Source organism: Amaranthus tricolor, chromosome 13, assembly GCF_026212465.1.
Source record: "Amaranthus tricolor cultivar Red isolate AtriRed21 chromosome 13, ASM2621246v1, whole genome shotgun sequence".
NCBI lineage: Eukaryota > Viridiplantae > Streptophyta > Magnoliopsida > Caryophyllales > Amaranthaceae > Amaranthus > Amaranthus tricolor.
Window position 1 is genome coordinate 2,339,971 of NC_080059.1, and position 26,856 is coordinate 2,366,826.

Below are 26,856 nucleotides of genomic sequence, written 5' to 3' on the forward strand. Positions count from 1 at the left end.
GGTGTGCCTAAAAATAAAAGTGGTGATAGTTTAATAAGCACCACATTGTTCTAGTATAATTTTTTCAAATAATACCATTTTTGGATGGAATTTAATATATGAATATCACGTCAAAATTTAAGATTTAAAAAGTTTAGTATATATGTCAAATGACTGTAAGAATGTCACTTGTCATTCTACGACAAAATTATTAAATTGTAAGATTATATCAATTACCAAACAATTCGAAAGCTTGATTGTACTTAAATCAAGCTCAATGTCAATTAATCTTTAACAAGCTATATTCATTATAAGTTGACTGAAAAATTATTAATCAAAACACTTTTTTTTTAAAGTAAATTTCCTTAAACCCATAAAGTAATTTGAGGCGAAAAGAGGGCCGTCATTTAAAATCAGAAATACGGGTAATAGGGAGTATTATTATTCTATTATCTCAAGAAAAAAAGGGTGTATTATTCTATTTCTACATAGATTTGACGGAGTCGATCGGAAGTACCAGACAAGAATCTCGGTGCTACGGCCGCAGCAGCATCTCACCTTTCCGGAGAAGATGCCGGCAATGTCTACAATACGACCTGTGTAACTTAAAGAAGGTAAGGTAAGCCCTACTTTTCTCTCTTCTTTAAATTTTGGTTTTTAGGGTTTAAGGCCGAGAATAATTTACGGAAAATTGTAGCTTAAGATCAATGACTAATTGACTGGATTAGAGCAGTATCTTGTAGTTGGTTTCTGATATTTTGTTAGTGTATGAATGTTTGCTTTGTGGTTTCTTTAATTGGACGAATTAGGTGATGTAGTTGAGTTTACAATTTGTTGAATTTAGATGTTAAAGGTTGATTCTTTATGGGTGTACTTTGTTGAATTTGTTGAATTTAGTACCAACACAATGACCAGAGTGAATCTTTTTAACCTTGGCCGTGAACATTTGATTATGGTCAAGGAAAAATCAGATGCAACCACTTGTCTTGAGTCTTGATCCTTGCGTGAATCCTTGTGAATGAATACGAGCTCTTGAAACCACAAACTAAATATAATCTAACTGAAGAGAATGGGTCGGCCATGCACTTGATACAAATTGGAGGTTTTCTAAGAAGCTTTGCTAACACAAGAATGGTTGTTATCCGTCATCATGTGTATCATATCTTAGGAATATACTTCTTCATTTTTAGAATTTCACATCTCTTGAGATGTTAAATACATATTTGTGCTTATATTAACTATCACGTATTAAAAAGACAAACACAATCATTCACATAAAAATACGTATGTTGAGTCTCTCTACCGAGTCAAGTGAAACTGCTTGGTCAAACCCACATGTGTGGCCTTGTTAAACAAGGTTTTGCTTATTTGTAAGGCTTTTTTTGCAGAATCATTATAGTGAGTTCTACCAAAAAAAGCTACGGCTTCGACTTCAAAATTATGTTGGGATTGTCATATGGAGAAATTTTTCTTATTCTTGGAGCCACTGCTGCCCTTATTGGTTTGTGTCCGTACATTTAATGAGATTGATATTTTAATTGCTTTCATCTTGTGAGTTGAGCCTCATTATTCAATGTTACTTTAATTAATTGAAAAATTCATCAGGGCCTAAGGATCTTCCAATCATAGCAAGAACAGCTGGTCGATTAGCAGGGCGAGCTATTGGTTATGTTCAATTGGCTCGTGGACAATTTGATAATGTCATGCAACAAACTCAGTTCCGTCAGGTCTCTCCATTTATGGCTACTTAAACATATGTAATGATATGTTTTATTGGATTCTTGTTGTTTTTTATAGGTTAATTGTTTGGACTTTCATGTAGGGTTCTTGCTTGTGAACTAGCATATTGATTTTTTTTATGTACTGGGTGATTCCTTCTAATTCAAATGTTCAATTTGATCCATTGTAAGTAATAATTTCTGATTGTTACTTAATTAGACTTGGCAAAACATGAGCTGAGTCTGCCTAGATAATTTGGGTCTTGAACAACATTCTAAAAGCAATTGAGACAGTTTTTCGCCGAATTGATTTAAGTGACCTGGTGAAATATGAAATTTATTTGTTAAAAATTGCCCGTGAACTTTTTGGGCAGGTCCTTTGCTCATATTCATTCATACATTATTGAGGCTCTGAGTTGATTGTGCTTGTAATGTTGCTTCCTTCTACAATGGTCTGAATCATTTATGTGTGTTGGGGTCGGGGGTGAGATGTGGGGGCGGGTTGGACTTTGTATTGATTAGATGTTTGCCTGTTGTAACCTCTGTATGCTTCATATGTGTGTTTGAGTGAAAGTTTTCATTTTGCTAACAAGTTAGCAACACTGGCATTTCTTTTACTGGGGCAATATGCCAACTGCCAACATCTCTTGATACTTATGAATGCTTCTTTCTTTGTGTGGTTGGCCAGTGTTCCTTAGGGAGTCTGGATGCCTTCCAGACTTCTAGTGCTCTAATATGTTCAATCCAACTTGATTTTCCAGGTTAATAAAGAATTGCAAGATACGATGGCTCAACTAGATGCTATTCGTTATGAAATTCGTAGCATATCCATTATGAACCCTGGTCTATTGACGCAAAGGCTGATGGATAATCCTGATCAGAATGACACTGATGCAGGTGTAATATATTATAGTAATAGTTATATCGTTTATCTTCATTCCAACTCTTATCATGCCATTTGATTGTAAATTATTATATGACTTTCCAGGGGCTACTGTGAATGCCAAGCCTTCAAATATTAATGAAAAGAGCACTGTGACTAAGGGACATCAGGACCAGCATCAACAAAGCCAACAAAGGTTGCACGAGTTTAAGACAGAGACAAGCACGTTTAAGGTTTAATAGATAAGCAAATTATGAGTGTAAATATGCAACTTAATGAGTGTAGAATGACAAATTCATTTTGATATTAATCTCCAGGAGCATGTCTCGCCAGCTTCTGGAACTTCCAACTTGTATAGCCAAGCAGCTGCTTTTGCTAAGTTGGCAGAATCACCAGCCCTCAAAGCTGATACAATGGATCGTAGTTTGAGTGCGAACACAGTTGATGACACACCTGGCCTTCTGTCAGTCCTTCCAGTATCAGCTGAAAGTGCAGGTTTACTTCCAGTTCGTAAAGGTATAACTTGAAGCCATTAGAAAAATCACTTGTGTGCACATGGATATTGGTAATTTATTAGTTGATTCGTCATAGGCTGACTTGTGTGCCATGGTCTCAGGTGATGCAACTGGTTCTGACATAATATTAGAAGCAGTGTTAGAGGCAGAAGTTGCGCGAAATGCCAAAGAATTTTTTTCCAAGCCAGAAAATCTGATCAAACATGAATGATGCACATAGCAGTAAAAATAATTCTTTTTATATGGTGAAGTTCTTTTTCTTCTTTAATCTATTTGCTCAGTCAAGAATCAAGATCAGTGTAATATAATTTGCTAGTTAATTCGCTTTTTGAATTCGCGATTCACTTAAAATAACCCTAAAATAACCCAAAATCGACCATAATTTGCTTCTTTTTTTATCTGTTTCGCAAGGAGATTAGTGAATCATATCCTATTGCTAGAGTATTAGATCTCACAAAAAAGTAAGATTGCACTTGTGCTGATTGCTTCTTTCAATAGGCTTTTCCTTGGTGTAAAACTTGGTGACGAATAAATGAACAAAGCTCCAGTTTCAATGATTGGCTGTCTTGTGAACTGTGATGGGTTATTTCTTTCTTTTTGCCTTTACAAATTACTCTTACTTGAGAATCTTGTTACAGGCACCTGCACAAAAAAATAAGGGCCGTTCCTGAGGGTAGGCAAGGAGTGCCGCTGCCCAGGGCCCAACATTCATAGGGTCCTAATTTCAGTGTAATCCATGAGTGTACAGTAAATTTATTTAAGAAGAAGCCACATTTGAGCGAGGAGAAAGATGTGTCATGAAGAAAACAATTTATTTCAATATAAAGGGATTCTTCTCTATTTTTTTTTAAGTACTAATTAAAAACCAGAATCGATCTTCTATAGGGAGGACCCATATCTATTATTTTGCCTAGGGCCTACAAAATGCCTAGAACGGCACAAAAAACATTTGAGATAGTTTGAATTTGGTTGATATTGTTTAGTCAATGTTAAGTTCTTGTATGAGTAGGAATGTGGTCATTGTTAAGACAGTTTCAACTTTCACCCCTTCAAGGTTGTCATTGATAATAAATGCATGAAATGGTTTCTTGTTTTTTTTGAGTATGTTGGTGGTCATCAATCAATCATAGACTATATGTCATAAGTCATAACCAGTGTTACCAGGATCGTTGGTTTGGCCGGCGAACCTCGATCCAGGTCAATCGACCCCAATCGCGGGTCAAGGATGACCTAGATCGTTGGGAAACGTGTTTTGGATCGCCTTTTTAATCGACCCCCATTGAAGCTTGATTAATACGCCTTGCATGTTCTCTGTTTCATTTTCATCTTCAAATCCTTTTTTGAAAGCTTTTTACTTTGTTGAAGATAAACATTTTAGATAGAACTCTTGAAAGAAGATGAAGTTTTACAGAAGAAAATTTGAAATCCAGGTTGTTTTAAAAAAGATTAAATTTTTGAAAGAAAGAACAAAGTGAAGGTGGGAGGCGGCACAGCTGGAATTAGGTTTTTTTTCCATGGCCCTTGGTTTTAGGCCTTTTAGCTGAAATAAGATTTGGACTTTTTAAGTACAGGTGTAAGGTTTTCCCTTTGGGCCAAGGCTTTTTTTAAAAATGTTATTTATTTATAGGAGTCTTTTGGGCTTTTGAGTACAACTAACCTTTAAGTACATCAATGCCCACCTTCATTATAGGAAGCATATAGTAATAATTCTTAGCTATTAATTATTTTATTTTTGATTCTTGTATATTGATCTCTTTTTTATAATTTCTATTTTTTATCTCTCATTTTGAAACAATTATTTATCCATAAGGTAACCGATCCCAAAATGTTCCTCGATCCCAACTATAACGTTCCCAACCCATAAAGATCACGACCCAAAGTTTTTTCGTACCAACCCCATATTTTTGAAAATGGCGAATTACGTACCCGACCCCGTTCCTCGACCCGAATCGTTCCTCGATCCTGGTAACAATGGTCATAATTCATGAGCATAGACCATAGTGCAAAAATGCGAATTTTCAGTAAGGATCAAGGTTATGTGATAGCAGAGGTGATGCGGTAATAGGGGTGATCTGTTGACGTACCGATAAATTCGGGTCAATAAAATGAGATACCCTTTTATAACTCGCCAATATGATACAATGTGTTTTGTTACACCTTTATGGTAAGGGTAGCACTTCTTGAAAACTTTTACAACTCGGTCGATATGATACTTGCGGCCTTGTTTTTTGTACTATGCTAATGAAATATGCTATCATGCTCTTTATTGATTATCTTTGCTGTAATAGTCATTTGAAAATTAAATAAATACATTACAATTTGCTATGAAATACAATTGCATGTTGGTGCAGAAAACTGGGTTGGTGGCTTGGTGGCTTGGTGCCATAGTGATAATAAAGTGATTTGAAATTATCTTGAGACCAAGATGTTTGCCCCTTCAATTAAAGCATCAAAACTTGCACCCCATCCTGAGCAGGTCACATGTGCGCATCTGTTTTTTTTTATATATATATATTTTTTATTTTTTTATGGAGGAAAAGGGATTGGATTGGTTTAGGGTGAAAGGAAGCAGTAGTTTAGAAAGGGGACCTACAGCAGAGACAATGATGTTTGATGTACATAATTCCTTTAGTATAGATTTGCAATCACTTCATTCTTTCCTTAAGTTTAGACTTTTGGACACATTTTTATTTTTGTCCCAAGTCAATAGACCAGTTTTAAGGTCTAGTAAGCTATCCTTGGTGATAATGTGTTCAAGAATAATCGATATTTTTAGAAAGTGACGAATGTTACGGACTTTTGCAATCATTGAAGTGAAAAATGTGTGGGAACAATTTTAATCTGCTGATAATCCTTTGGAGATAGCTAAAAATGTTGGAGTTTTGAAGCGAGGCAACCTTGGCATTAAATATGAAGGGTTAGGCTACATTTTGGTGGGTGATTAGATGAAGGGTTGGCTGTCAATATTTTAGAAGGACACATAGGAAGGATAAAACAAAGTGTACATGTTCATAGCTACTTTTTAGTTCACGGAATGTGGATTTATGGAAGTAATCTTTGCTAATTGGGAGTAAGTGTGATCCTCACTCAATTGCACCAGGGTCCAGGTGATAGAATTTGTTACTAGGTGGACTGCTGCTACAAGAATTTTTTGTATACATTTAAAGTAATGAGTGATGGAGCTTGCCCTGAGTTGCTTTGAGAGCTTACTGATGCAAGAGGGATGGTTTGGTGGATGTGTGAAAAGGCAAAGGTCACAGATGGCAAGGGAGAGTGGCATGTGGAAGTGTGTTGTGTTGTGAAGGCTTATGGGTGGCTGAGGGTACTGTGTCAGGAGTACTCAGGAGCCAGACAATAATCCTGTCTCCCGATCTTCATTTATTTGGTTACCTAAGCTGAATTGTATGCTATTTAACTAGTAGTTGGAGACATCTGGCCGATGAAGAGTTGTTGAGATGTGCAAGGACTCGCTTTCGGCAGTTAAGGCCTTCTAAAATCCTCACAGAGGACAAAATGGCTGCTTTGATTAACATGGAAATCAAACACAACCTTGTAGCTGTAACCATTATTGCTTTTCTATATGAAAGAGTTAATATGTAGGAGTTAGGTGCTACAGGACACCCACGAGCTGATTGTCAAAGCGAGAAATCGGGAATTTTCCTTGTTTATCCCCCTCTGCCTCACATTAACTCAGAAATCTTTTTATTTATTTTTTCAGCTGATAAGTTGCATACCTTCATGGCCATGTTCTTACATTTGTTATTTCCTCTTCAGGTTTTCTTGCGATTGTATATCCAAATCTTGGTCAAGGACTCTGTTAGTAGCCATCACTTGGGGTGGCTCAGAAGAATCATGACTTTTGGGTCAATATCATTGATAAATTGACACAATCACTTGTAGCTACGTATTGCAGCTACATGCAACTCCTGCTCTGGCTTTGGCTCATCTTGAGGAAAAACTGGACCAGGAAGTGCAGCCTTGGCTGATGCTTGCTGTTTTTGAATGACCCGAGCCTAATTCATGCAGTTCAACCTTGAATGATGATGATCTTCTTGTCGATTCTCAGATCCCACGGTCAGTTGAACTCCTCAGATTGTTCGTCAGGAGAATATCTAGGGTTGGTGAGATATTTCGTACAAACATTGCTGGCTCATACCATGGTTTTCGCCGTCATTGAACATCAAAAGATTGATTTCTATTCTCTGATGTTTAATATGATAATGTACTTTTGATTGAACCCGGCATCAACCATTTTTCTCTTTAATCTGAAAGAAACTAGTTTTTTGTTTTTTGAAAGCATCATCCGGAATTGTTTGCTTTACAATGTGCGAGGAAATAATATTTGATTTTTCCTTTATAGATCACGCCCGTTATTCAAATCTAACTAAGAAAATATGGTTTATGTGAGGATAAAATTAGGAGATAATTATTGTCAATTGGTTGTAAAGTGATGGAGAAGGAGGAATTAAGGAATCAGTCTCCTCATTTTGAAGGTTAGTATTTATACTTCATCCCATAATAAGATGATAATTTTCTCTTTCCTTCATACTCCCGGTACGGCAATACCATTGTACCATCGTCTTTTCTTCCTCTCATACCATGTATTTTATTATCCTCTTAAATATATACTCTGATTTAGTTTAGTGAAGACCCATGCTTAGCTACTCATCAATCATCATCTCTATACCTTGTATAATTCGAATTTGAAAAGAGTTGAAAAAAAATACATAAATAAAAATAAAAGACCCAAAATACGCCATAAGACATACCCATAAACAGCCAAGCGTTAAAAGTAATTTACAATGAGTTGATATTATATGGGCATATTGGGGGACAAATGAAGCCAAGAGGTAAATAGCTAAAATGATGAGATGTGTTTTTGTCAGTAATCACTGCACTAGATTGGCTTTGCAACTTGTTTACCTTTCTTTTTTCCATTTGCCTCACGCCTAACTTCTTTAAAATAATACTCATAGTCTACTACATTTTTCTACTCCACTAGTTGTATACTTAAATAATAATAATAATAACAATAATGTACAATACTTTTGTGTCCAACCATTTAATCTTATTGATTTTTGATACTGAGATAAAAAATTAGATTTAATGAGTAAAATTAGTTAAATATTAAAAAATAAGAGATTAAATATAGAGAATAAAAGTTATAAGGTCATATCTAAAAATAAAAATATAATAAATTTAATATGACAGAATAAAATAAAATTGAGATAATTAAGTGGGACAAATAAGTAATAATCACTTATCTATTCCCACGGGGCGGTCTAATGACTTTCCCATCCTCGTTCATAATTGATAATATTAGGATTTGGATTATTTATTTATTTCATCACTTGAAACCTAACTCTCATCATATAAAGGTTGAGGACAATCCACTGAAAAGGGGAATAAGCTTGTACAATAATTTAGAAGTAACTAAAATATTTAATCACAAAATTGGAATTTTTATTACTTGAAATGAGAAAATATTTTTCTCAACTAAATTTTTGAAAAAAATTTAATATTTCATTGATAAAAATATCATACCATCACATCTTACAAAATTGCATGGACAATCCAATTAGTACTAACAACTCCTTTATTATGTTTAATCTTTTATATATTTTCTATTTTGGTAGATGTACCGCACTTTGCTTCTAATTTCATCCTCAAATGCAAGCTTTTTTTCAACTCATTTACACTTTTTGCCTTATTCTCCCATTAACTCTACCTACTCCCTCGGTTATATTTAAATTTGCTACTAAAAATAATATTTTTTTTTACAATATATTATTTTTAGTAGCAAATTTAAAAGAATGAAAAAGTGCTTTTTATATAATATGTAACAAACTCAAAAAAAAAAAAAATCTAAATTTTATTATATTTAATCTAAAAGTTTGACATAATTATACTTCTATATATATATATATATATATTATGAAGTATATATTATAAATAATCCTAAACAAGTCCCAAACAACACGTAGCATATTAAAATTAGAAACGCTTTTATCATAAGTTCATAATCATCCAATTTTGTGTTTCTTTTCTTTACAGCTGCGGGCTTCCTTGCACAAAGAAAAGTTCACCAAACTCCTCAAAAATCCATAATTTCTTCTCTTTCTATTTGTATTACTACTTCGCAAAAAGAACCCATAAAATTTTTTTCTTCAAATTTCACTTCAATGGCGAATAACCCAGATAACCCAAACCATGATTTTCTCGAACAGTTACTAGAGATGCAGAATTTTGCAGCAGCAGCTGCTGCGGCAGTAGGTGGAGACCTTAATTTGGCGGGAACTGATGTGAATTTGGGTCCCGGAGCTCCAATGATGCTCCAGTTGAATTCGGGTCCAGGTGGGTTTCATGGGCCTCCTGTGTTTCCATTGGGGTTGAGTTTGGACCAAGGGGGGAAACCCACTTCTGGGTTTATTAAACATGAAGGTTCTAGCAGTGCTAATAAACGTTTTCGTGATGATCCTCAGCATCATCTTCTTGATGCTTCTGCTAATTCTGCTCCTAAGAATGTAAGATGTTTTAGAGTGCAATATATTCTAAACGAATTTTTTGAGTGTGTGAAGAAAGTGTGATTGAATTGAAATTTTAGGATTAAATATCCAGTATTTAAAGTTTTATATGATTCTTCATTAGATATAAATGGGAGAAATTTCTTAATTTAGAATTTGGGCTAGTTAAATTGTTGCATGGTGTTGAATTTTTTGTCCTATAAGTAAATAATTTGGAGATTTTGAGAGATTTTCTTAGTTGGAGATTATGCAATTAATTTGCATGAAAATAGTATTTTCCACTTGTGTTATTTCCATTTATTTGTTACAACACAGAATTGTTTATTTTACAATGGTTCTTTTTTTGGGGTTTTAATGTTTTGGTTTAGTTGATTTGGATTTTTCTTATTGGAGAGGATGTATGAATTGTATGTGTTGTGGGGTTTATTAGTGGACAAGAATTAATCATGAATCTGATATTGGATTAAGTTATGACAAAACATAGACCATATTGATTGTTTGGTTCAGCTGGTGGGTGTGAGAAGGATTGTGCCTTTTCATATTTTAATTAAAGTTGCTATATCTTAATTAGGAATTTCTGTGTATGGAATTGTTTTTAGGTTTTTCATGGCCAGCCAATGTCGAATCCGGTCCCTGTTGCACCATATCAACCTGCAGTTCGTCCAAGGGTCCGAGCGAGGCGAGGACAGGCTACTGATCCACACAGTATTGCTGAGAGGGTAAGATTCGTTTTTGTAGTTAGATTTTAAAGCCTTGCAGTGGGTAAAAACTAAATTTATGGATATGATTATGATTTATGTCTTTTGTTTCTCATGAATCCCAATGGAATAGTAAAAAATGTAACTCTTTCTTCCATCCATTGAAGACTAGTGTTTGCATCTCAGAAATTTGTGCACCAAGTTACCTTTATTCATGTGGTTATAGAATCATGTTCATGTCACTTTAATTCCTGAATGTTTGTTTCTACATAGGCTTCCTTCTGTTTCTGTACGAATTTAGCCTAATATATATATATATATATATATATATATATATATATATATATATATATATATATATATATATATATATGCATCTAGTTATCCAGGATAAGAGATTCAATTCTTGAGTAATATAATTTGAATTCTCAAGTGATACGTTATACGAACTACCTTTGATGGAAGAAACGTGTATTTCTTTTCATTTGTGTGAAATGTCTTTTTTGTCCATGAACAGTTGCGTAGAGAGCGAATCGCTGAAAGAATTAGGGCACTGCAAGAGCTTGTTCCTAGTGTTAATAAGGTTAGTTTGCTTTCTGTTTTTCTTAGACGACCTTTATATATTGTTGTTGAAATCATGAAATCTTCCTCTTGTCCTTTGAGGATGACTCATTATGCATTTACCTTTCATTGTTGACATGGTGAATATAATATAGATTGTACTTGATAAACGGTGTTACAAAATTTTATGATTAGGAGTCTGTATATATTTACTGTAAACTCCTCATGGTTATTAACAGCCCAAAGAGGTGTATAAAAGAAGTTCTTTTGTTCTCGGTCAGTTATTTTTGTGCCTATAAGGACCATATTGAATGGTTTATGTGCAACTATGCTATCGACATTTTTCCTTATCCAAGCCTTCTCAGAATATCCATAATCCGTTTCAATGACCAGGTTAGGTGTTGTTTCTTGTCTTCAGCTTCTCCCATGGCCTTTATACTCGAAGGCTTTGCATTGTTTTGATCAGGTGTTTAGCTTTATAGTTCCATTGCTTGGAGACTCGCTGTTATTCCTTTCAAATGGCAGTGAGTGATCAAAGGCAACACAATTGCCAAAGCTATAATCCCCAACGGCATACGGTTAGTGAGTGATTAGAAACGACTAAAGAGTATTGTTTTTAGCTACACTGATATGTATTTCTTTCAGAAGGCTATGCTTAAAAGCCGCTAGCATGAGTATTAGATTTAACTGCATGAATTGCCACTGCTCAAAAACGTCTTTGCATATTTTATTGATTAATTTTTTTGCAGACGGATAGAGCTGCAATGCTCGATGAAATCGTGGATTATGTGAAGTTTTTGAGGTTGCAAGTCAAGGTAATCTTTTGTTTCAGCTAGGACTTCGTTATGCCCAAATCTTTTGGGATAGAAGCTCTAGGATGTTGTCGTTGTAGGAATTCTTTTTGCTTACTGCTCTTTCTCCGATTGAAGCAACCATCCCCTCGCGGAAGATAGCTCAATTGTTTACCATTTTCTGTCTCTGTATAATACTAGTATTAAGATCTCAAGTTTATTATCAGGTCTCTTTTTCCTTCACAGGAAGCATCCTATAAGTGCTCCATTTATTCAGCTTAAATGAGTGACACGTGGACTCATAAAAATTACCCTAAAGGCCAAAGAGAATAATGTCTATGTTCCTAGTTTGATTTTTCATCATTTTTTATATCATAGCTTCATAATATGGATTTCCAATTCTTACTTTAGAACTTTAATCATGACTTCCTATCTATAGGCTCTCAATATAATATGAGGGTATATAATCCAAACACTATGATTAAGTCTCATATTTAAATGCTGTCATAATATAGGCTGTATGACTAGTGTTCAAGGATTCTTCACGCTTCACTTCACAGAGAAGCTTGCACACAATTATATGAGCGTTATGCTGGTGTGATTTGTAATAAGTGATAGTCTACCATTAATTAACAGGTTTTGAGCATGAGTAGACTAGGCGGAGCTGGTGCAGTGGTTCCACTGGTTACGGACATGCCAATATCATCTCTTGAGGTACATAAGTGTGTTTTGATATGATAACATCTCATTTGTGGTATAAGAAAAAGAAAAGCCATTAAGATCAATATATTTAAGCTTAGATGATTTGATATACATTTGAACATTCCATTAATGTCATTTTCAACTATGCTTTCTTTTCCCAACAGGAAGAAGGTGGGGAAGGTGGTCGAGGTCAACCTGTGTGGGAAAAATGGTCTAATGATGGAACTGAAAGACAAGTTGCAAAACTCATGGAAGAGAATGTTGGGGCTGCAATGCAATTCCTTCAATCCAAGGCACTTTGCATCATGCCCATTTCACTTGCATCGGCAATCTACCACACTCAGCCGCCAGATGCGTCATCACTTGTGAAGCCCGAGTCAAACCCACCTTCATAAACTTCCTGTCATAATTAGAAGGTCATAGTCCTTCCGCTCTCTTATTTTAATTCGCTAATCTGATAATGGGTCCTGCCATATCGAAATTCAACCCTTCCAAAGAAATCCGTTTGATCATCTCATCTTCATAAAGTTAGATTTTTCATAGTGCCAACTTTATTTCCTTTAGTGGTTTTTTCAAGAATAGAGATTGATGTAATGGCTAAAAAATTGGAAGCATGCCTCTAACATAGTCTTTATTGAGTTTAAGGCAAGAAAAAGGGAATTTGTCAAAGCTTCACTTGATACACTCTTTGTCTCCTTTTTTTCTTCTTAGTTTCTTTTCTCTGAATTTTGAATTATATGGTGGTTAGTGGTGTATGACAAAAGCACTTTATGTAATATTTTGTGTTAGTGGAGGGTTGTCAATTTTTTCCTCTGTTAGTGGGTGGTGGGACCATGATGAAGGAATGGATCAGTACATATGTTTTCTGTAATTTGTAATGTATTTTTCTTATCAAGAAAAAAAGTGCAGATTTTAGAAAGGATAATGTTTGGTTGTCTTGTATGGTTTTATAGTCTCTTTTCCACCATTTTTTTATTATGTTTAATTGTGGACTTATTTAGGAAGGGTTGTTGGCCTGTGTTTAAAAAAGTAGGTTGATAATTTTTGAAACCCCTTTTCTTCTTTATCCTCTGAATTCATTATTAGATGGTAGAATAATTTGGAGACATTGAGGTTTAGGTGGGTTTTGACTTGCCACATTTTGCTGCCAAAAGTAGCTGTTGGGTTTTTCCACCAACCTCTCTAAAGAAGGGTCTAGATAGGTGTGCACAGTGCAGACTAGAGGATCCTGTAGAGTCGCTTTCCGTAAGCACTGAGTTTTTTCCATTTGTTTTCTTGTGTATAGTGGAGGTGATTGAATTTTCTGTGATAATGACGCTATGATTTATTAGAGCTAGGCACTGGGAGATAGGGTTTCGATGGAGGGGCGATGGAAAACTCAGAATTTAGCCTCAGTGGAAAAGGAACTCTTGAGGAACATCCGCGATGTTGATTCGAGGGAGTGAGGGAGCCGTCTAACTGTCTAAGGAAATGGATGTTCTTCAAGTGCATCTGCTCAGAACCGTTCTCAGTGAATTGGCATCATCTGGGATGCTCCACGCTCTACGCTCCACCACGGTGGTGTAAAAAGGGACCTTGTGGACTGTCGTGTGTATGGAGTGATCTAGGGGATAGGGTGTGTTCTCAGAGTAGAAAATTTTCCATCACTTCTGGCCAAGAGCCTAATATACTCATCTTGAGCTCTTGAAATAGCTGTTTGGCTGCAGATAGCCTTCATGATGTGGTCTTTGTTGCGCTGCTTGTTCTTTTCCTCAGAAAATCACGGTTTTCCTAATCATTGTGTTCATATGATTCAGCTCAGATGTAAATGGCTTCAATCTATGCAATTAAAAAAAATGGGGGAATGTCATTATTTATGGTATCATGTTACTCAAGAGACATCTATCCTCGACTTTCTTTTTAGGGAAATGCTTCAATTCTAACTTTGCAAGTACGCGCAAGACCATTCCATTCAAAAATGACAGCTTCAATATTTTCTACTACTCTCTTTGTTTCATCGTTTCATTTTATTAGTCGCACTTTAACCCAAACTTTGAGAAGACAGTGTAACAAACCAATTAAAACGAAGGCAGCAGTTTAACAATGATTTTTTTTTTTTTTGACTCATACGAGATGAATCAACATTATAAAGTATAAATGAAATTATGTTCTTATTCTCAGATAGAGTCAACAAGTTCACATAGCTTTCTGCTCACAACATTTGGACATATTACCAACTAAGTCAACGTGGTTGCGAATTAATAGGGAAAAAAGAGAAAAAGAAAAAGAAAAAGAAATTATGCTTTCCTAATTCACTAGAGTTGATCTGCACCATTACTTAATCATCAAAACCTGTCTCTCTCTCTCTCTCTCTCTCCCATCTTCTCTTGAAAATCATCAATTGAAGCTCATACAAAGAACATAGGTTATGTAAACATGTAAAAATTCAAGTCTTTCATATTTTTACTCATAAACACAACATAAACATTAGATTTTGGAAATTGCTTCCACAAAGTTATTCAATTGGCAACCAAGTATAAGAAAATATCATACAACACATATTGCCAAGTCAACTAGTCAAGTGCAGGGTGAAGCACATGAAGCTCTTCATACGATTCTTATTAACGGAAACCTTAATCTTCAACATGGAATACCAGAAACAGATTATTCTGTTCTTTCTGTCACAGGGCTCATGTAGGCCAATAAGACCTTAACCAAACAATAATCTGTCACCTAAAGTGAAAGTTAATAATAAGACATTGGCGATGAGAAAAACGACAGCACCAGTACAACAAAAATGCTACAAACTTTGCAGAACAGAGGGCGTATGAGATATTGAAATAAACAGCAAGTTATTTGAAGCATCATCCAGTAGAAACATTAACAAGCATCAAGATCCCTGCATGGAGGAGGCTTTGGTTCTCCTAGCAATGTTGTATTTCCTCCTTCTGGACCTGACTTGCAACGATTCGGATTTTGGGTGCCCGGCTGAAACAAATGATCAAAATAAGCAATTAAATAGACATAATATTGTTTCTCTTTAAAATCTCACAAAGACAAGTGTCAGTTTACCCATGAATAGACAATGATCAGCAAGAAATATCGCTTCAGATAGTGGTTTGACAATTGAAAGTACTTTTGATACCAAAATGCATATCATATTTATAGTAGCCTAGCATCTGTCGCGTCTAACAGCTGATGAGAGAATACCAGCTGTAAACTAGTCGTGAGATGAGGTCTAAATATTAAAGCCTGCCTTCCAGTGGTAAGAGAACTGTACTGGATGGCCCTAAACTGGGGTTTACATATTCAAAAATAGTAGGAAGAGGTCTTGGGGCAGTGAAAAAATGCGGGGCATCTTGACTATCAGTAATATTGCCAAAGGCATCGAAATTACTATCTAGTTATCCTGCATCGGGAACTAAAAAATGATGGCCGTGTACTTTACACTATCTAGCTTGATCATGATCATGCAAAATAATTGAACATACAAGAATTGATTTAGACCACGATGAAAAATTTTAGAAGATCCTTTCTTTATGTTTTGGAGAGGCTCCAGGAAGCTCCTTTAAGCTTTTTCTCTAACCTATTGAGATGGTGATTTGTTCTTTTGGAAACTGACTTCTTGGCTAGGTTTACATCTCCATGTCATTTAATGATGTCAGAATCTATGTATCATTCATTGTTAGGATTACACACAGCTGCATACGGCAGATTTATGGAACAATAAGTCATTATCAACAATTTAGTAATTGTCCATCATAATCGACTTCGGGCATGGCTGTTGGTTTGATCATGTGAAAGCATTGGCTGATAAGCCATCTATATAAGCTAATTGTTTTTATGAAGGTGTTCGGTAAAAATTAATTGTTAGCTGTTGCAAAGTGGATAAAAAGCCAAAAGCCAATTGTTAGTTGTGCCATTTATCAAACACTTTTTTTCACTGTGCCTATTTGACAAATCAAAAAGCCAATGAAAAAACCATTTACCAAACAACCCTAATTTGGCAGGAAAAAGGATTGCGAGGAAACATCAAAATGATAGCTTAGTAGTTAGTTGACTTACAGGAGGCTTCTCTCCCCTCCTCAACATCTCAACTATTTCCACTACGCGTTTTGGAGTAACATCCTCCTGCATTTCACAGAGAGCACAGACGATGGAAAAAATTTCTTAACCAACTATTTTAATCTGCGAGTGAGAAATGCAATAACATAAATCAAGGCTTACATAGTAATTGTAGGTATATCCTTCAGACCCATTGGAGTAATCAGCCACAGTAATCATAGGAGCATTCACACAGCATCCCTGTCAATACAACACATTTTCTGTAACGCTTAAAAGATGACCTAAAAGAATAAAAAAAACTGCAACATGTAGTTAATGACAGTAGTTTCACCATGCACTCCATTTCTCCAACAGAGAATAAACCATCCTTAGTCACCTCTGCGATCACAAAACAAAAGATAACAATGTCACAGTCCTAATTCCATTGTAAAACCTTGTGTAAATAGTTAAGAAAAAGGATCACTACACTTGACTCACCATTTCGCTTCACCCCTAGGTGTTTCAACAAAGCATCTTCAATATCTCGTGAGCCACGGATCATACAAGGGGTTGTTCCACAAACCAAAAGATGATATTTTCCCACCTGAAATTGATAAAAATGGTTTTGACCTCTGAGAATACAAGGCAAAAATCAGACAAAAGTAATCGGGAATCAATCATGAACATCAGACCTTGGCCCGGTTGAACATCGAGTAGAAAGTTGCAACCTCATATACACGGATAGGAGCAACTTCAATTATCCTTGCCACCTGCATAAGTCTCAACATATTATATTCAAGGAAATTTACTGTTTTAATAATTTGTGCAAACGAAAGAGACACATTACTCATTCCAACAAATCTCTTCTATGTTTGTCCACTCCACATAAAAAAAATGATATTCTTTCCAAAAAGGCACATAAAGAATTCACCTAGTCATAAACCAGGAGGTTGCAGAAAAGCCTGGTAAAATATCAATTCCTATCAGAAAGTAAAAAACATGTGTAGTATTATTTATACTGTTACACAGTTGATGAATTTGCAAATTAATCAACAAGGATTAATACTAATTTATAATGGGGTTCGGTTAATGATCAGAGCCTCAATTATCATCAATCCTAAAAATCATGTTTTTTTTATCTTAAATAAAAACAAAGGATCGATGGCAACTTGACTAAAAAAATCCTCATTAGCAGCCTAGTTTCTCATCTAATTACTTTGTACCACTCATATCCAATGCATTTCTAACACCTCAAATAGAAATGTCGGTGGCTTCAACTTAGAAAGAAACAGTTAGGAAAAACAACTTAAAATCTAACAACTATTAATCCTAGTCCCTATCAACTTTCAAATGTAAGATGCTCAATTTTCAGATGAACAATTGAACACTTTTCTTTCTCTTTTTGGTTATAATAAATACTAGAGAAATATATTAATATAATTTAAGTATACCCCATACCTCATTCATTGAAGAAACAGTAAGCCAACCGCCATGCTGTTGTTGAGCAAGATCCAACAAAGGAATGACAGCAGACTGCTTGTAGTTGGATGGGTAATGAGATAATATCTCCTTCACCTACAAAAATAGAGGAAAATTTGAAAGAGGTCGGATATATAGCTTGATTACCACAAATATCACAAATCCTTTTCTGAAGACTTGCCAAAAATTTAGCATAAGAACATCTACAATCAATACTTTCATATAATCTCATTTCAAGATAGCAACTAGCAAAAAATTACAATGCTAATCTCTCATTCTCACTACTCGCATTTTGAAAATTAACAATATAAAGTGTTCATCAACATTAAGTCTAACAACTAAGAGTGTACTATAAATCAAATGTAAATGAGCAGATACTGAGGAACAATTTGACAGAACAATAATCCTATGTTAAAGCTAAGAATCTAAGATGCATTAAAATATTCAATTTTAAAAGGCATGCCAATTGTAGATGAAGTATGACACATCAGCCAAAAATTTTCCATGTATAGATGCTTGTTCAAGATACTACTAAGGTTTAACTATGCAATAGGGAACTGGACAAAGAATTGCAAAATGCAAGTAGTAAAATTCAGAAACAGTAATCTAAAAGTACATATAATTAACAAGATCAACAATATAAAGATCGATTAAATGAAAAAACTACTTCATCATGCGCACCTAACCTAGAGATTAAGCTCTATCTTCTATATACGCAGCCACTGAGATAGAAGGAAGATCCATGTCACACTATAAAGAAGCCGCCATTAGCTGGAGAAAGGAGCGATGATAGAACTGGGTTTGGGGACTCGTGAGGAATGCTGGAAGAAAAGGTTATCTGGGACTCCCATTAGTCTCACGCCATATATCTTGGGCTAGCCTTAGACTGACAAAAGCAAGTAATTCATTCTTTTCACCACGTGACAATTTGGTACAAAAAAATTTCTTCATCTCGGGGAAAGTCTCCATTATCGCTTGGGTACGAGAGGTTGATATTGAGTTACTCTGCTGTTATGTTAAAGTGACGGTTCTATCTTAACAATTAATGGAATTTTATGCTAATTTCGAGCCCCTTTATCCCCACAAAGCCCCTTCAGCCCCTCCAAGGGTTGTTCAATAGTCATATATAGAAGTTGAAGTTTTTCTAACACTAATACAGGGATAGCTCAAATTTGCGCTGTGTTCTAGAGATGATGGCAGTCATGAAAGTTTAAGTTACGAAGCAGTATCCGTAAAGGACAGCCTACTTTGTACTACCTTCCTAAAGATAAAGCAAAAAGATGCTAAATTCCCAGTTTATAAAGTTTCATCACATATACCTTTCTCAAGCCAGGAACAAGAGAATCTCCAATCCAATCCGAGAGGGTCCTTCTATTCTTCCCCTAGAAGTTAGAAGATCCTAAGCTTCCATACTAAGTTCCTAAAACTCAAACTCTGACATCAACCCCGTTGCACTCTTAGCATACATTGAATAGACAAGATCAAACCATATCTATTTCAAAATAGCTTGATCACCTCATACGAATCTTCCGTTTTAAGCTATGTTTCATGCACTCTATGGATTTCGAAATCACATACATGTCAAGCTCAGCTTACTGCATATACAACAATGCCCAAACGTTTACCCAAAAATAGGGGTCGACTATATGTCCGGCTCAGCTAACTACATATACGAGAACATTTTCTTATCACTTGACCCTTTTTGCATTTTCCTAGAATCCAACTGGCGAAAAAAAGGTTATGGTCCAATACCATTTGTATGCTCTTAATTTTCTAGCCACTGAACACCTCAACAATACAAAGATCATCTCAATTGAGACATCAAGGTTCATTACTCCAAATGTGTCATCTTAAATTTGACCAAGGCATAATTCTAAAAAAGAAAAATCTTGTACCCATTAATTTTTATAATAATTTTAAGCTTGTTCATGAATTTAGCAACAATTTACAATAGAAAATTTCAATTCAACACCACAATAAGTATCAATAAACGTCAACCAGATATAAATGATACATTCTACAGAAATTGATCATCATCTCAACAAACGGAACAACAAAAGCTTACAGAATCAGCTGCAAACAGTAAAATTCTAACACAAAATAAAGTTAATCAATCACCTTCTCTTGATTTGATTTGGAGAACTTCCACTCGATGTTAGGATTATTATCCGGGGTATCAAGGTGCTGTAAACTCATCAAATCAAACAAAGTAAGTTTACCTCAGCCTAATTATACCAAAAGCAAAATCACCGAAATTGAAGAAAACGCACAATACGAAAAACAAAGATGAATCAATAACTCACATAGTTAAGAGCAGTAGAGAAGGATCGAGAAGCCTGAGATTAAGGAGAAGAAAGCATCTAAGACGTTAAAATGTCGCTCAAATGGAACATCAAATAGGACGGAAAAAAGAAATGAGATATCCGATTACCTGAGGAGATTGACGGAAAACTTGACGGATCTCCAACAGACGTTGTGCCGCCCGACGAGCGAACATTTTCGAAAGAGAGAGAAGCTTGAAGCGCTTTAAGTCGTCAACAATGGAGATTTGGGGAAGAGAGAGAAACGAAGAGTTGTATTTTTGGTCTACTGATGACCACGAATAGAGAGGGTGACCCAGAGAGTGTGGCAGCCACAAATTCTAGACCGAGGGCCCAAGTGAGAGTATGGGCTTTTAGAATGGATTTGGACATTTGGGCTTCTGATTGATTAGGCCTGTGAAATTTTGTTCCTTGAAAATTAAAAATTATTGTAAAATAATTCAACTAATATAAATTATATTAACAGACGGTCTCTCACAAGACTAATTGTTCAAAAATCTGATGGAACCCTATTTGACCGAATATCAGTTTGCACAATCCTTTTTTAAAATTTAATAAATTTTTAAGTTTTACATTAATATTTCGAATTATAACTTTTTGAATTTCACAAATACCTATACGAGACAGTCTCATAGTGAGACTATATTACTGTGTAAAGGTGTAAAAGAATTGCGTGTGGGCCGGTTCAAAATATCTATCTTTCTTTTGATTGATATGTGATGTATTTTATGATAAACATCACTCTCATTACTACATGACCGTGTCTATTACGACATGACCAATGCAATGTATTGCGAAGAGTGCACCAACAATTTGAATCATGTAATGGTGCAACATCTATTGGAGCCATTATTAACCTGACAAATTGGTTTTGGTTGCCTTAAAAATAACTTGTATTATTCCCTGTCATTGCTTGCTTCTTACTTCTAGCTTGTATTAGCCTAAGGCTAAGTTTGACTAACATATCTCACATTCACATATACAAATACACTGTACCTTTCTCCATAATGCTTTTATGATTACTCCTACCATCAATGTTTAAGGGGTTAAAGTTGGGCACCTTGTGAACAAAGTACCAAACAAGAAGGGTCAACCCCAAAATTACTCTTAATTGTATTCAGATCTTGTTTTGATTTGCAGTCATTTAGGCTTTTCTTCATCAAAATATGTAATATTATGTCCCCATTCAACTTGCATGCTTGCTGCCTTTTTTGGTAGCTAGCATGTGACTATTTATAACTATTTTCTTTTGTTTCCTGATGAGTCCATCTTTCCTATAGAGTAAAATGATGACATAAGTCTAACTCATGGCATGCATAGCATGCTGGATTGCTGGTAGATGGTTAAAATGCCTTACAAAACATTATAACTAACCTAACAATGGTTTACATTCTTAATTCATTGAATTTAGGTGCGAACCTGCTAGGTCATGCTTTGGGTCATTTAATTGAATCTTCTATTGTTATTGAATTGTGTAACTGTTAGAATATATAACATATTCTAGAGCCTAATGGATCCTTAATATGGCATCAGAAGCCATTGTGACAATAGGTTACAGGCTCAATTCTCTTTAAAGTGGAATATTTAGCATCAGATATGAAGGGGCTTTATCTTGGAGCCTCAACCATCAGCCTAAGTTTTTGATTGAGTTGGTTCCTTGACAGTAACATATAGCACATAAAAATAGTAGTTGAATTGGTTCAGCATACATGTAGAGCAAGGTGAGTGTTTGACTCACTTTTGACTAGAATCCTGAATTCGCTCTTGATTTTGACTCAAGTTTAATGCTAATCCACAATAATTATTATCATGTAGCTAGGTTTTAGTTGGACAATTGAAAACAGGCAAAATGTATCATGCTGCCAGCAGCACTAAGCATGGTATTCCTGGTGGCTCATACAATATACTAGTTCGTGGTCCACGACGAGGGCATGCCACCCACTCTCTAGTGTGTGGTGTACCGTTCTCTATGAACTCAGATCATGCTTTCATAGGTCTGAGTTGTTGATCTGAAACCAGTCTATACATACTCCTTAGCCTTAGGCTTAACTCTTCAAAACTCTATTTAATTATTAGCGAACTATGTTGATACGATATTATGTATTTTGATCGTTTGTTTTTCACTTCTTTGCATTTGTCTAACAATTATAGTTACGACAGAAGTATGAAAGATACACATATGTCAAAAAATATAATTACAGAGTTTACATGATTTAATAATAATGTGCTAGCTACATCAAATTTTATTAATATACATGAAAAAAGTCGAATACATAATACAATTAATAGGTTGAAAAGGGGTTTATATATGAAACCACATGAAAACCCTAATTAGAATAGGACTCTAGAAAAACTGAATCTAATTAGATATGGACTGATTTTAAGCCCAATAACAAAAACAATCAAACATATAGCAAAACCCACCTTGGGACATTAAATGAAGATATAACCCATATTATCACAATTACTGAGATGATGTAGGATCTTGCAGAGTGACCAGTTCAGGATAGTAGTATGGATAAAATTTGTTTATTTAGATGATGCATACTGTTATATCTTGTATATGAAAGCAAATACTGAGGATATCTGAAGAAATACTCTCATAGAAACAAGGAAAAGAGTATATTATATCTTGTCGACAATGTTATTGTTACTTTTGGCTCTATTTTTTCAGTGTCATATCTAATTTTTGTATTTGTACAATTGAATCTCATGAAAATACATAATATATCCAAAGTATAAAACAGTACAGGTTTTGACTATTAATATCAGTTTCTTCCAAAACCCAGAATGAAAAACTCAAAAACCATCCAAGAACAAAATTAGAAATGTAAAATAAACAAAAAAAGGAAAGAAATTTTCTATGTGTTCCTAAACCCTTTTAAGAGACACTTTCTTTTCCCACATTGATTTGATTATCTTCTGTTCTATGTTGAGTTACACACTTCTGACACGAATTTGTGCTTTAACGGTCGACTTAAACAATTAGCAAATCAGTCAATACTTTCAGCTAAAAGCTCAACCAACAAACCATTTGCCAAACAGATCCTTATATTCACAGACACCCAAGTCCTTTAGCTTCTGAAGACTTCATGATCCTAAGCCTTTTACAAGATGTGATGAACATCTCCCACGGAACATCTCCAACCAACATCCAATCCCCATCTTTATCTTCATAAGTCGGGGCGAAATCGGATCCATTGTATCCATCTCTCTCAGAATACTTTCCAATACACACCTTGAACATACTTTCCAAGGCCTTTAACAACTGTTCATAACTCTGATACACATTCAAATCAATCTTCCTTAAGTATGGTGCTCCATCCATACTTACTTTCACATACATTCCAGATGCATCAGCTTCACTTTTCTTAGACTGCAGGTTATTCTTCCTGTAATTTCTGATTGGTGGCCACCCAACTATCTGTGCCCTGCAATTTTCATACATACAACAAAATGTAAGTTTTCTCTCAACTTTTTTATAATCTTTGTTAGCAATCATCTCAATATATAACATATTTTAAAATTTCAACTATAAACTTAAGCTTTTGGTTGAGTTGGTATTAGAGCCAGCTTAACAAGGGGTCAGATTCAATTTCGTTATCACCCTTCATTTAAAGTGGAATATTATGAGATATAAGGAGGGTATGAGTTGCATCACACTTCTGGCCCAAAAGACTCTAGTGTGTGAGGGGGTGTGTTATCCACACTTCTAGTCCAAAGGGTTCTAGTGAGAGGGATCGTGTTAGAGTATATAAGCCTTAGTTATAAGATTTTGGTTGAGTTGGTTTCTGAGACAAGATAGATGAATTACTTACTTGGAAGGAGGAGGGCAATCTTGATTTCTAGCATCAGAAACACTTGAATTGTTAGTTGATGAAGAATCCTCAGGGATTTGATCAGGTGATGATCTCTTATTATTTCTAGCAACATTATTAGATAATGATTGATTCTCAGGTTCTTTGCTCCCTGGTAATCCTAATCTAAGCTCAGTAGCTTCAAGATGAAGATCATTTTCATAACTCTCTGATCTTGCCATACTTTATCTTAAACCAAATCTAAAACCTTGTGTGATGAACAGTTTGATCAGATCAATATTTTCAATTTGTAGATGATGATGATGATGATGATGATGATGATACAGAGAATAATTTCTTAGGCTAATTCAAAGCTTGAGAGATTATGAATGGGAATAGAATGATTTGAGTTAAGTTGATGAGATAGGAAGGTGAGTTTTATACTATTATATAAAATGAGATTGATTAAGTAAAGGAGACAGAATAAAACATACATCTAAGTCAGTATTTATTCTGCTTTCTGTGTGTATAAACAGAGAATTAATATTTATTGGCCGTCCACACATACAAAGAAATTATTCCTGAGACGCGGTTCTTGGGCCACGCGCCTCGTGTGGACCGTCTGATTAAAAGGATTGGTGAGGATACGCATAATATGCCCATTTAAGGTATACGCCTGTCCAAATCCTCCAGAAAACAAGTTCTCATGTATTAACAGACTCCTTGTGGTGTATCAGTTATGTATAATTCAGTTGGTGACATGCTTTTTTGTGCTATTGTTAGTTAGAAGTTCAAAACCTACCAATGTTAGATGTTTAAGAAAATTTCGATCCTTATTTTTTACTATTAACGATTGACAAAAAATCTTAAATTTTTAAATATTTAAAAGTAAATAGAGCCCTATAATCTTGGATCCGCCCCTGATCTTAAACTCTAAGCTAAGTCTTAGGTATGATTTTTAGTGTTGTGGGGGATAGTTTATGGTTAGGTGTTAAAGGAGTTTTCTTATGGGTTTACCTTTGTTTATGGGCATAAATATAGAAAACAACTAATGGGTGTTGGGACATTGCATTGTGGTGAGGGGACAATAGAGGGACAAAGAACAACCAATTAGTCTAGAAGACTGTGGACCATATTGCCAAAATTAAGTTTCATTGAAAATTACTATTTTGGTCAAGGTGATGAAGTAATAGATGATATGTAGTTGTATGTTAAATGTCAATTTAGAATATAATATTTTTTAAACGGTTAATCTCATCTAACATGTGGTTATTTAAATCTTTATAATGTAAGTAGTATTAGTTTGATAGATTTAAAAATCTTTATAATCAGAATTTAGTTTTGTTTTTAAACTATATATGTTGAGGATCGTCTAGTTATTTGACGGATGGCTGCAGGGTTATTTTTTAGAGTAATTTTAAGGTGCAACTGCTTAGGGTCCAAATTGAGTTAGTCCTTATAATTAAAATTAGTATTTGCGTAAGTAGCTTTTGGCATGCATCGAACTTACAACATTAGGTTTATCAGTTAAGTGCATGATTACTGAACTACATAGTTGAAGAAAAAATTAATTGAAACTTTACTTATATAAGGACCCTTTTTTATATTTTGCCAAGGGCCCAAAAGCTGTTAGGTACGATACTGGATGGCTGGGTCGACTCTAGAAATGGGCAAGAGGGGCGAATTCAAAAAAATAGAAATAACGACGCTTTATTAATATTTAACAGCTAGGTACTTATAATAGTATACTCCCTCCTATTTATTGATTTAGGAACATTTCCCTTTTGCACAAAAAATTAGGAGGGATGAGGGACTACTTAAAAGTGGGTGGAAAACTCACTTTTTTCATAAATGGTATTGGTATTTATGTGTTCTTGTGTTGTTGTAGTAAGGGTAAAAGGGTAAAAAAGAATGACAAAAATAGAAATGGAACATAATCAATAAATTGACCCAATAAAGAAATGTCTCTAAATCAATAAATAAGAGAGAGTATTTAATAGTTATAGATACATATAATTAATATTTCGATACGGATCTCTCAAATCGAAGGATCGACCCTGACGGATGGACAAGATGGATCTTAGAGTGGATATTGGAGCGTTAGATTATGAGGAAAGAGAAAGAAGACACAGAAGAAGAAGAAGATTAGTATGTGAATCAAGTCCCCACATGGATAATGGTGGATGTTGCATACCAATGTGGAGAGCATGGCCATGTGGTTTAGAGGTTGTGCTTATATTAAGGGACCTTTTCTTTGAGTAATAGTGTTGATTATTCGTATCTGTTTGTCTTTGATATCACTAACCTTACATGTGGGGTTTAGTTTAGGTGATACTTGATGTATTGTTAGTCATTAGACATTTCATACTTTGACTTGTAATTGTAGTCATAAAATTTTTCTAGTGTTACAACTTACAATAATTAATGATTTGATACTAATTTGTTATAACGAAAACAAATACAAAAAAAAAAATAAATAGATAGATTAATAATAAAAATCACATAAATATTTGATATGGTTTACTAACAATGTGTCAACTGCATTCAACGGGACAAAGAGTGTGATAGAGAAAGATTCAGAACAATAGGCGTGATTAATGAATTATAAATATTACCAAAATAACAGAATTTTTAATTTCTTTAAACTTATACGAATTACATTTCGACTCATTTAATTTCAAGCTCAAATCTATTAACAATCAATTACAAACAAACCCCCTCCCCTGAACAACTGTGAAGCGAGAGTAAGAAGATTTAGGTCATATTATCACACCTGGGTTTTACAAATACAATGTGAAATTAATCAATTTTGTGTAGCATTCCTTTTTGAACTTCTAGCAATAATTATTGACTTTTTAATCCACT

The 26,856-nt window shown here is 34.8% G+C and overlaps 4 protein-coding genes across 11 annotated transcripts; 2 read left to right on the top strand and 2 right to left on the bottom strand.

Moving 5' to 3' along the window:
- Positions 1–325: 325 nt before the first annotated feature.
- On the top strand, positions 326–7,451 carry LOC130798564 (uncharacterized). 8 transcript variants are annotated; one of them, XR_009039076.1, is made up of 9 exons: positions 386–598; positions 1,368–1,480; positions 1,585–1,706; positions 2,459–2,594; positions 2,686–2,813; positions 2,898–3,096; positions 3,197–3,340; positions 5,447–5,571; positions 6,870–7,451. XR_009039076.1 is itself a non-coding variant. In XM_057661601.1 (8 exons), exons 2-7 carry the CDS (start codon positions 1,420–1,422, stop codon positions 3,304–3,306), a joined length of 756 nt encoding a protein of 251 aa, XP_057517584.1. In that variant the 5' UTR covers positions 326–598; positions 1,368–1,419; the 3' UTR covers positions 3,307–3,340; positions 6,870–7,451. The 8 variants fall into 8 exon arrangements, 5 of the variants coding, with proteins under 5 accessions (XP_057517584.1, XP_057517583.1, XP_057517586.1 ...); XM_057661601.1 differs by lacking the exon at positions 5,447–5,571 and having other exon boundaries at positions 326–598; XM_057661603.1 differs by lacking the exon at positions 6,870–7,451 and having other exon boundaries at positions 3,734–6,863.
- Positions 7,452–9,038: 1,587 nt separating this feature from the next.
- LOC130798565 (transcription factor UNE12-like) lies at positions 9,039–13,290 on the top strand. Its single transcript, XM_057661605.1, has 6 exons — positions 9,039–9,619; positions 10,219–10,338; positions 10,835–10,900; positions 11,628–11,693; positions 12,306–12,383; positions 12,536–13,290. Exons 1-6 carry the CDS (start codon positions 9,278–9,280, stop codon positions 12,764–12,766), a joined length of 903 nt encoding a protein of 300 aa, XP_057517588.1. The 5' UTR covers positions 9,039–9,277; the 3' UTR covers positions 12,767–13,290.
- Positions 13,291–14,932: 1,642 nt separating this feature from the next.
- On the bottom strand, positions 14,933–20,479 carry LOC130798566 (NADH dehydrogenase [ubiquinone] flavoprotein 2, mitochondrial). Its single transcript, XM_057661606.1, has 10 exons — positions 20,305–20,479; positions 20,177–20,209; positions 19,992–20,057; positions 17,853–17,969; positions 17,087–17,164; positions 16,893–16,998; positions 16,747–16,793; positions 16,578–16,655; positions 16,416–16,481; positions 14,933–15,338 (listed from the first exon to the last, which is right to left on the bottom strand). The coding sequence occupies exons 1-10, from the start codon at positions 20,368–20,370 to the stop codon at positions 15,231–15,233; spliced, it is 765 nt and encodes a 254-aa protein (XP_057517589.1). The 5' UTR covers positions 20,371–20,479; the 3' UTR covers positions 14,933–15,230.
- Positions 20,480–22,904: 2,425 nt separating this feature from the next.
- Positions 22,905–24,897, bottom strand: LOC130798568 (auxin-induced protein 22D). The gene is made up of 2 exons (XM_057661607.1): positions 24,013–24,897; positions 22,905–23,625 (listed from the first exon to the last, which is right to left on the bottom strand). The coding sequence occupies exons 1-2, from the start codon at positions 24,231–24,233 to the stop codon at positions 23,250–23,252; spliced, it is 597 nt and encodes a 198-aa protein (XP_057517590.1). The 5' UTR covers positions 24,234–24,897; the 3' UTR covers positions 22,905–23,249.
- Between the last annotated feature and the right edge of the window lie 1,959 nt (positions 24,898–26,856).

What these genes read in the sequence shown, in the direction of transcription:
- LOC130798568 (XM_057661607.1), bottom strand. Translation starts at nt 24,233, where the DNA reads ATGGCAAGATCAGAGAGTTATGAAAATGATCTTCATCTTGAAGCTACT. An exon ending in GATTGCCCTCCTCCTTCCAA is followed by an intron (nt 23,626 to 24,012) that starts GTAAGTAATTCA and finishes TGAAAATTGCAG; the next exon opens with GGCACAGATAGTTGGGTGGC.
- LOC130798565 (XM_057661605.1), top strand. Translation starts at nt 9,278, where the DNA reads ATGGCGAATAACCCAGATAACCCAAACCATGATTTTCTCGAACAGTTA. An exon ending in CACACAGTATTGCTGAGAGG is followed by an intron (nt 10,339 to 10,834) that starts GTAAGATTCGTT and finishes GTCCATGAACAG; the next exon opens with TTGCGTAGAGAGCGAATCGC. An exon ending in TGCCAATATCATCTCTTGAG is followed by an intron (nt 12,384 to 12,535) that starts GTACATAAGTGT and finishes TTTTCCCAACAG; the next exon opens with GAAGAAGGTGGGGAAGGTGG.
- LOC130798566 (XM_057661606.1), bottom strand. Translation starts at nt 20,370, where the DNA reads ATGTTCGCTCGTCGGGCGGCACAACGTCTGTTGGAGATCCGTCAAGTT. An exon ending in CTGTTTCTTCAATGAATGAG is followed by an intron (nt 17,165 to 17,852) that starts GTATGGGGTATA and finishes AGACTTATGCAG; the next exon opens with GTGGCAAGGATAATTGAAGT. An exon ending in TTGGAGAAATGGAGTGCATG is followed by an intron (nt 16,656 to 16,746) that starts GTGAAACTACTG and finishes TTGTATTGACAG; the next exon opens with GGATGCTGTGTGAATGCTCC.
- LOC130798564 (XM_057661601.1), top strand. Translation starts at nt 1,420, where the DNA reads ATGTTGGGATTGTCATATGGAGAAATTTTTCTTATTCTTGGAGCCACT. An exon ending in AACAAACTCAGTTCCGTCAG is followed by an intron (nt 1,707 to 2,458) that starts GTCTCTCCATTT and finishes TTGATTTTCCAG; the next exon opens with GTTAATAAAGAATTGCAAGA. An exon ending in CAGAGACAAGCACGTTTAAG is followed by an intron (nt 2,814 to 2,897) that starts GTTTAATAGATA and finishes ATTAATCTCCAG; the next exon opens with GAGCATGTCTCGCCAGCTTC.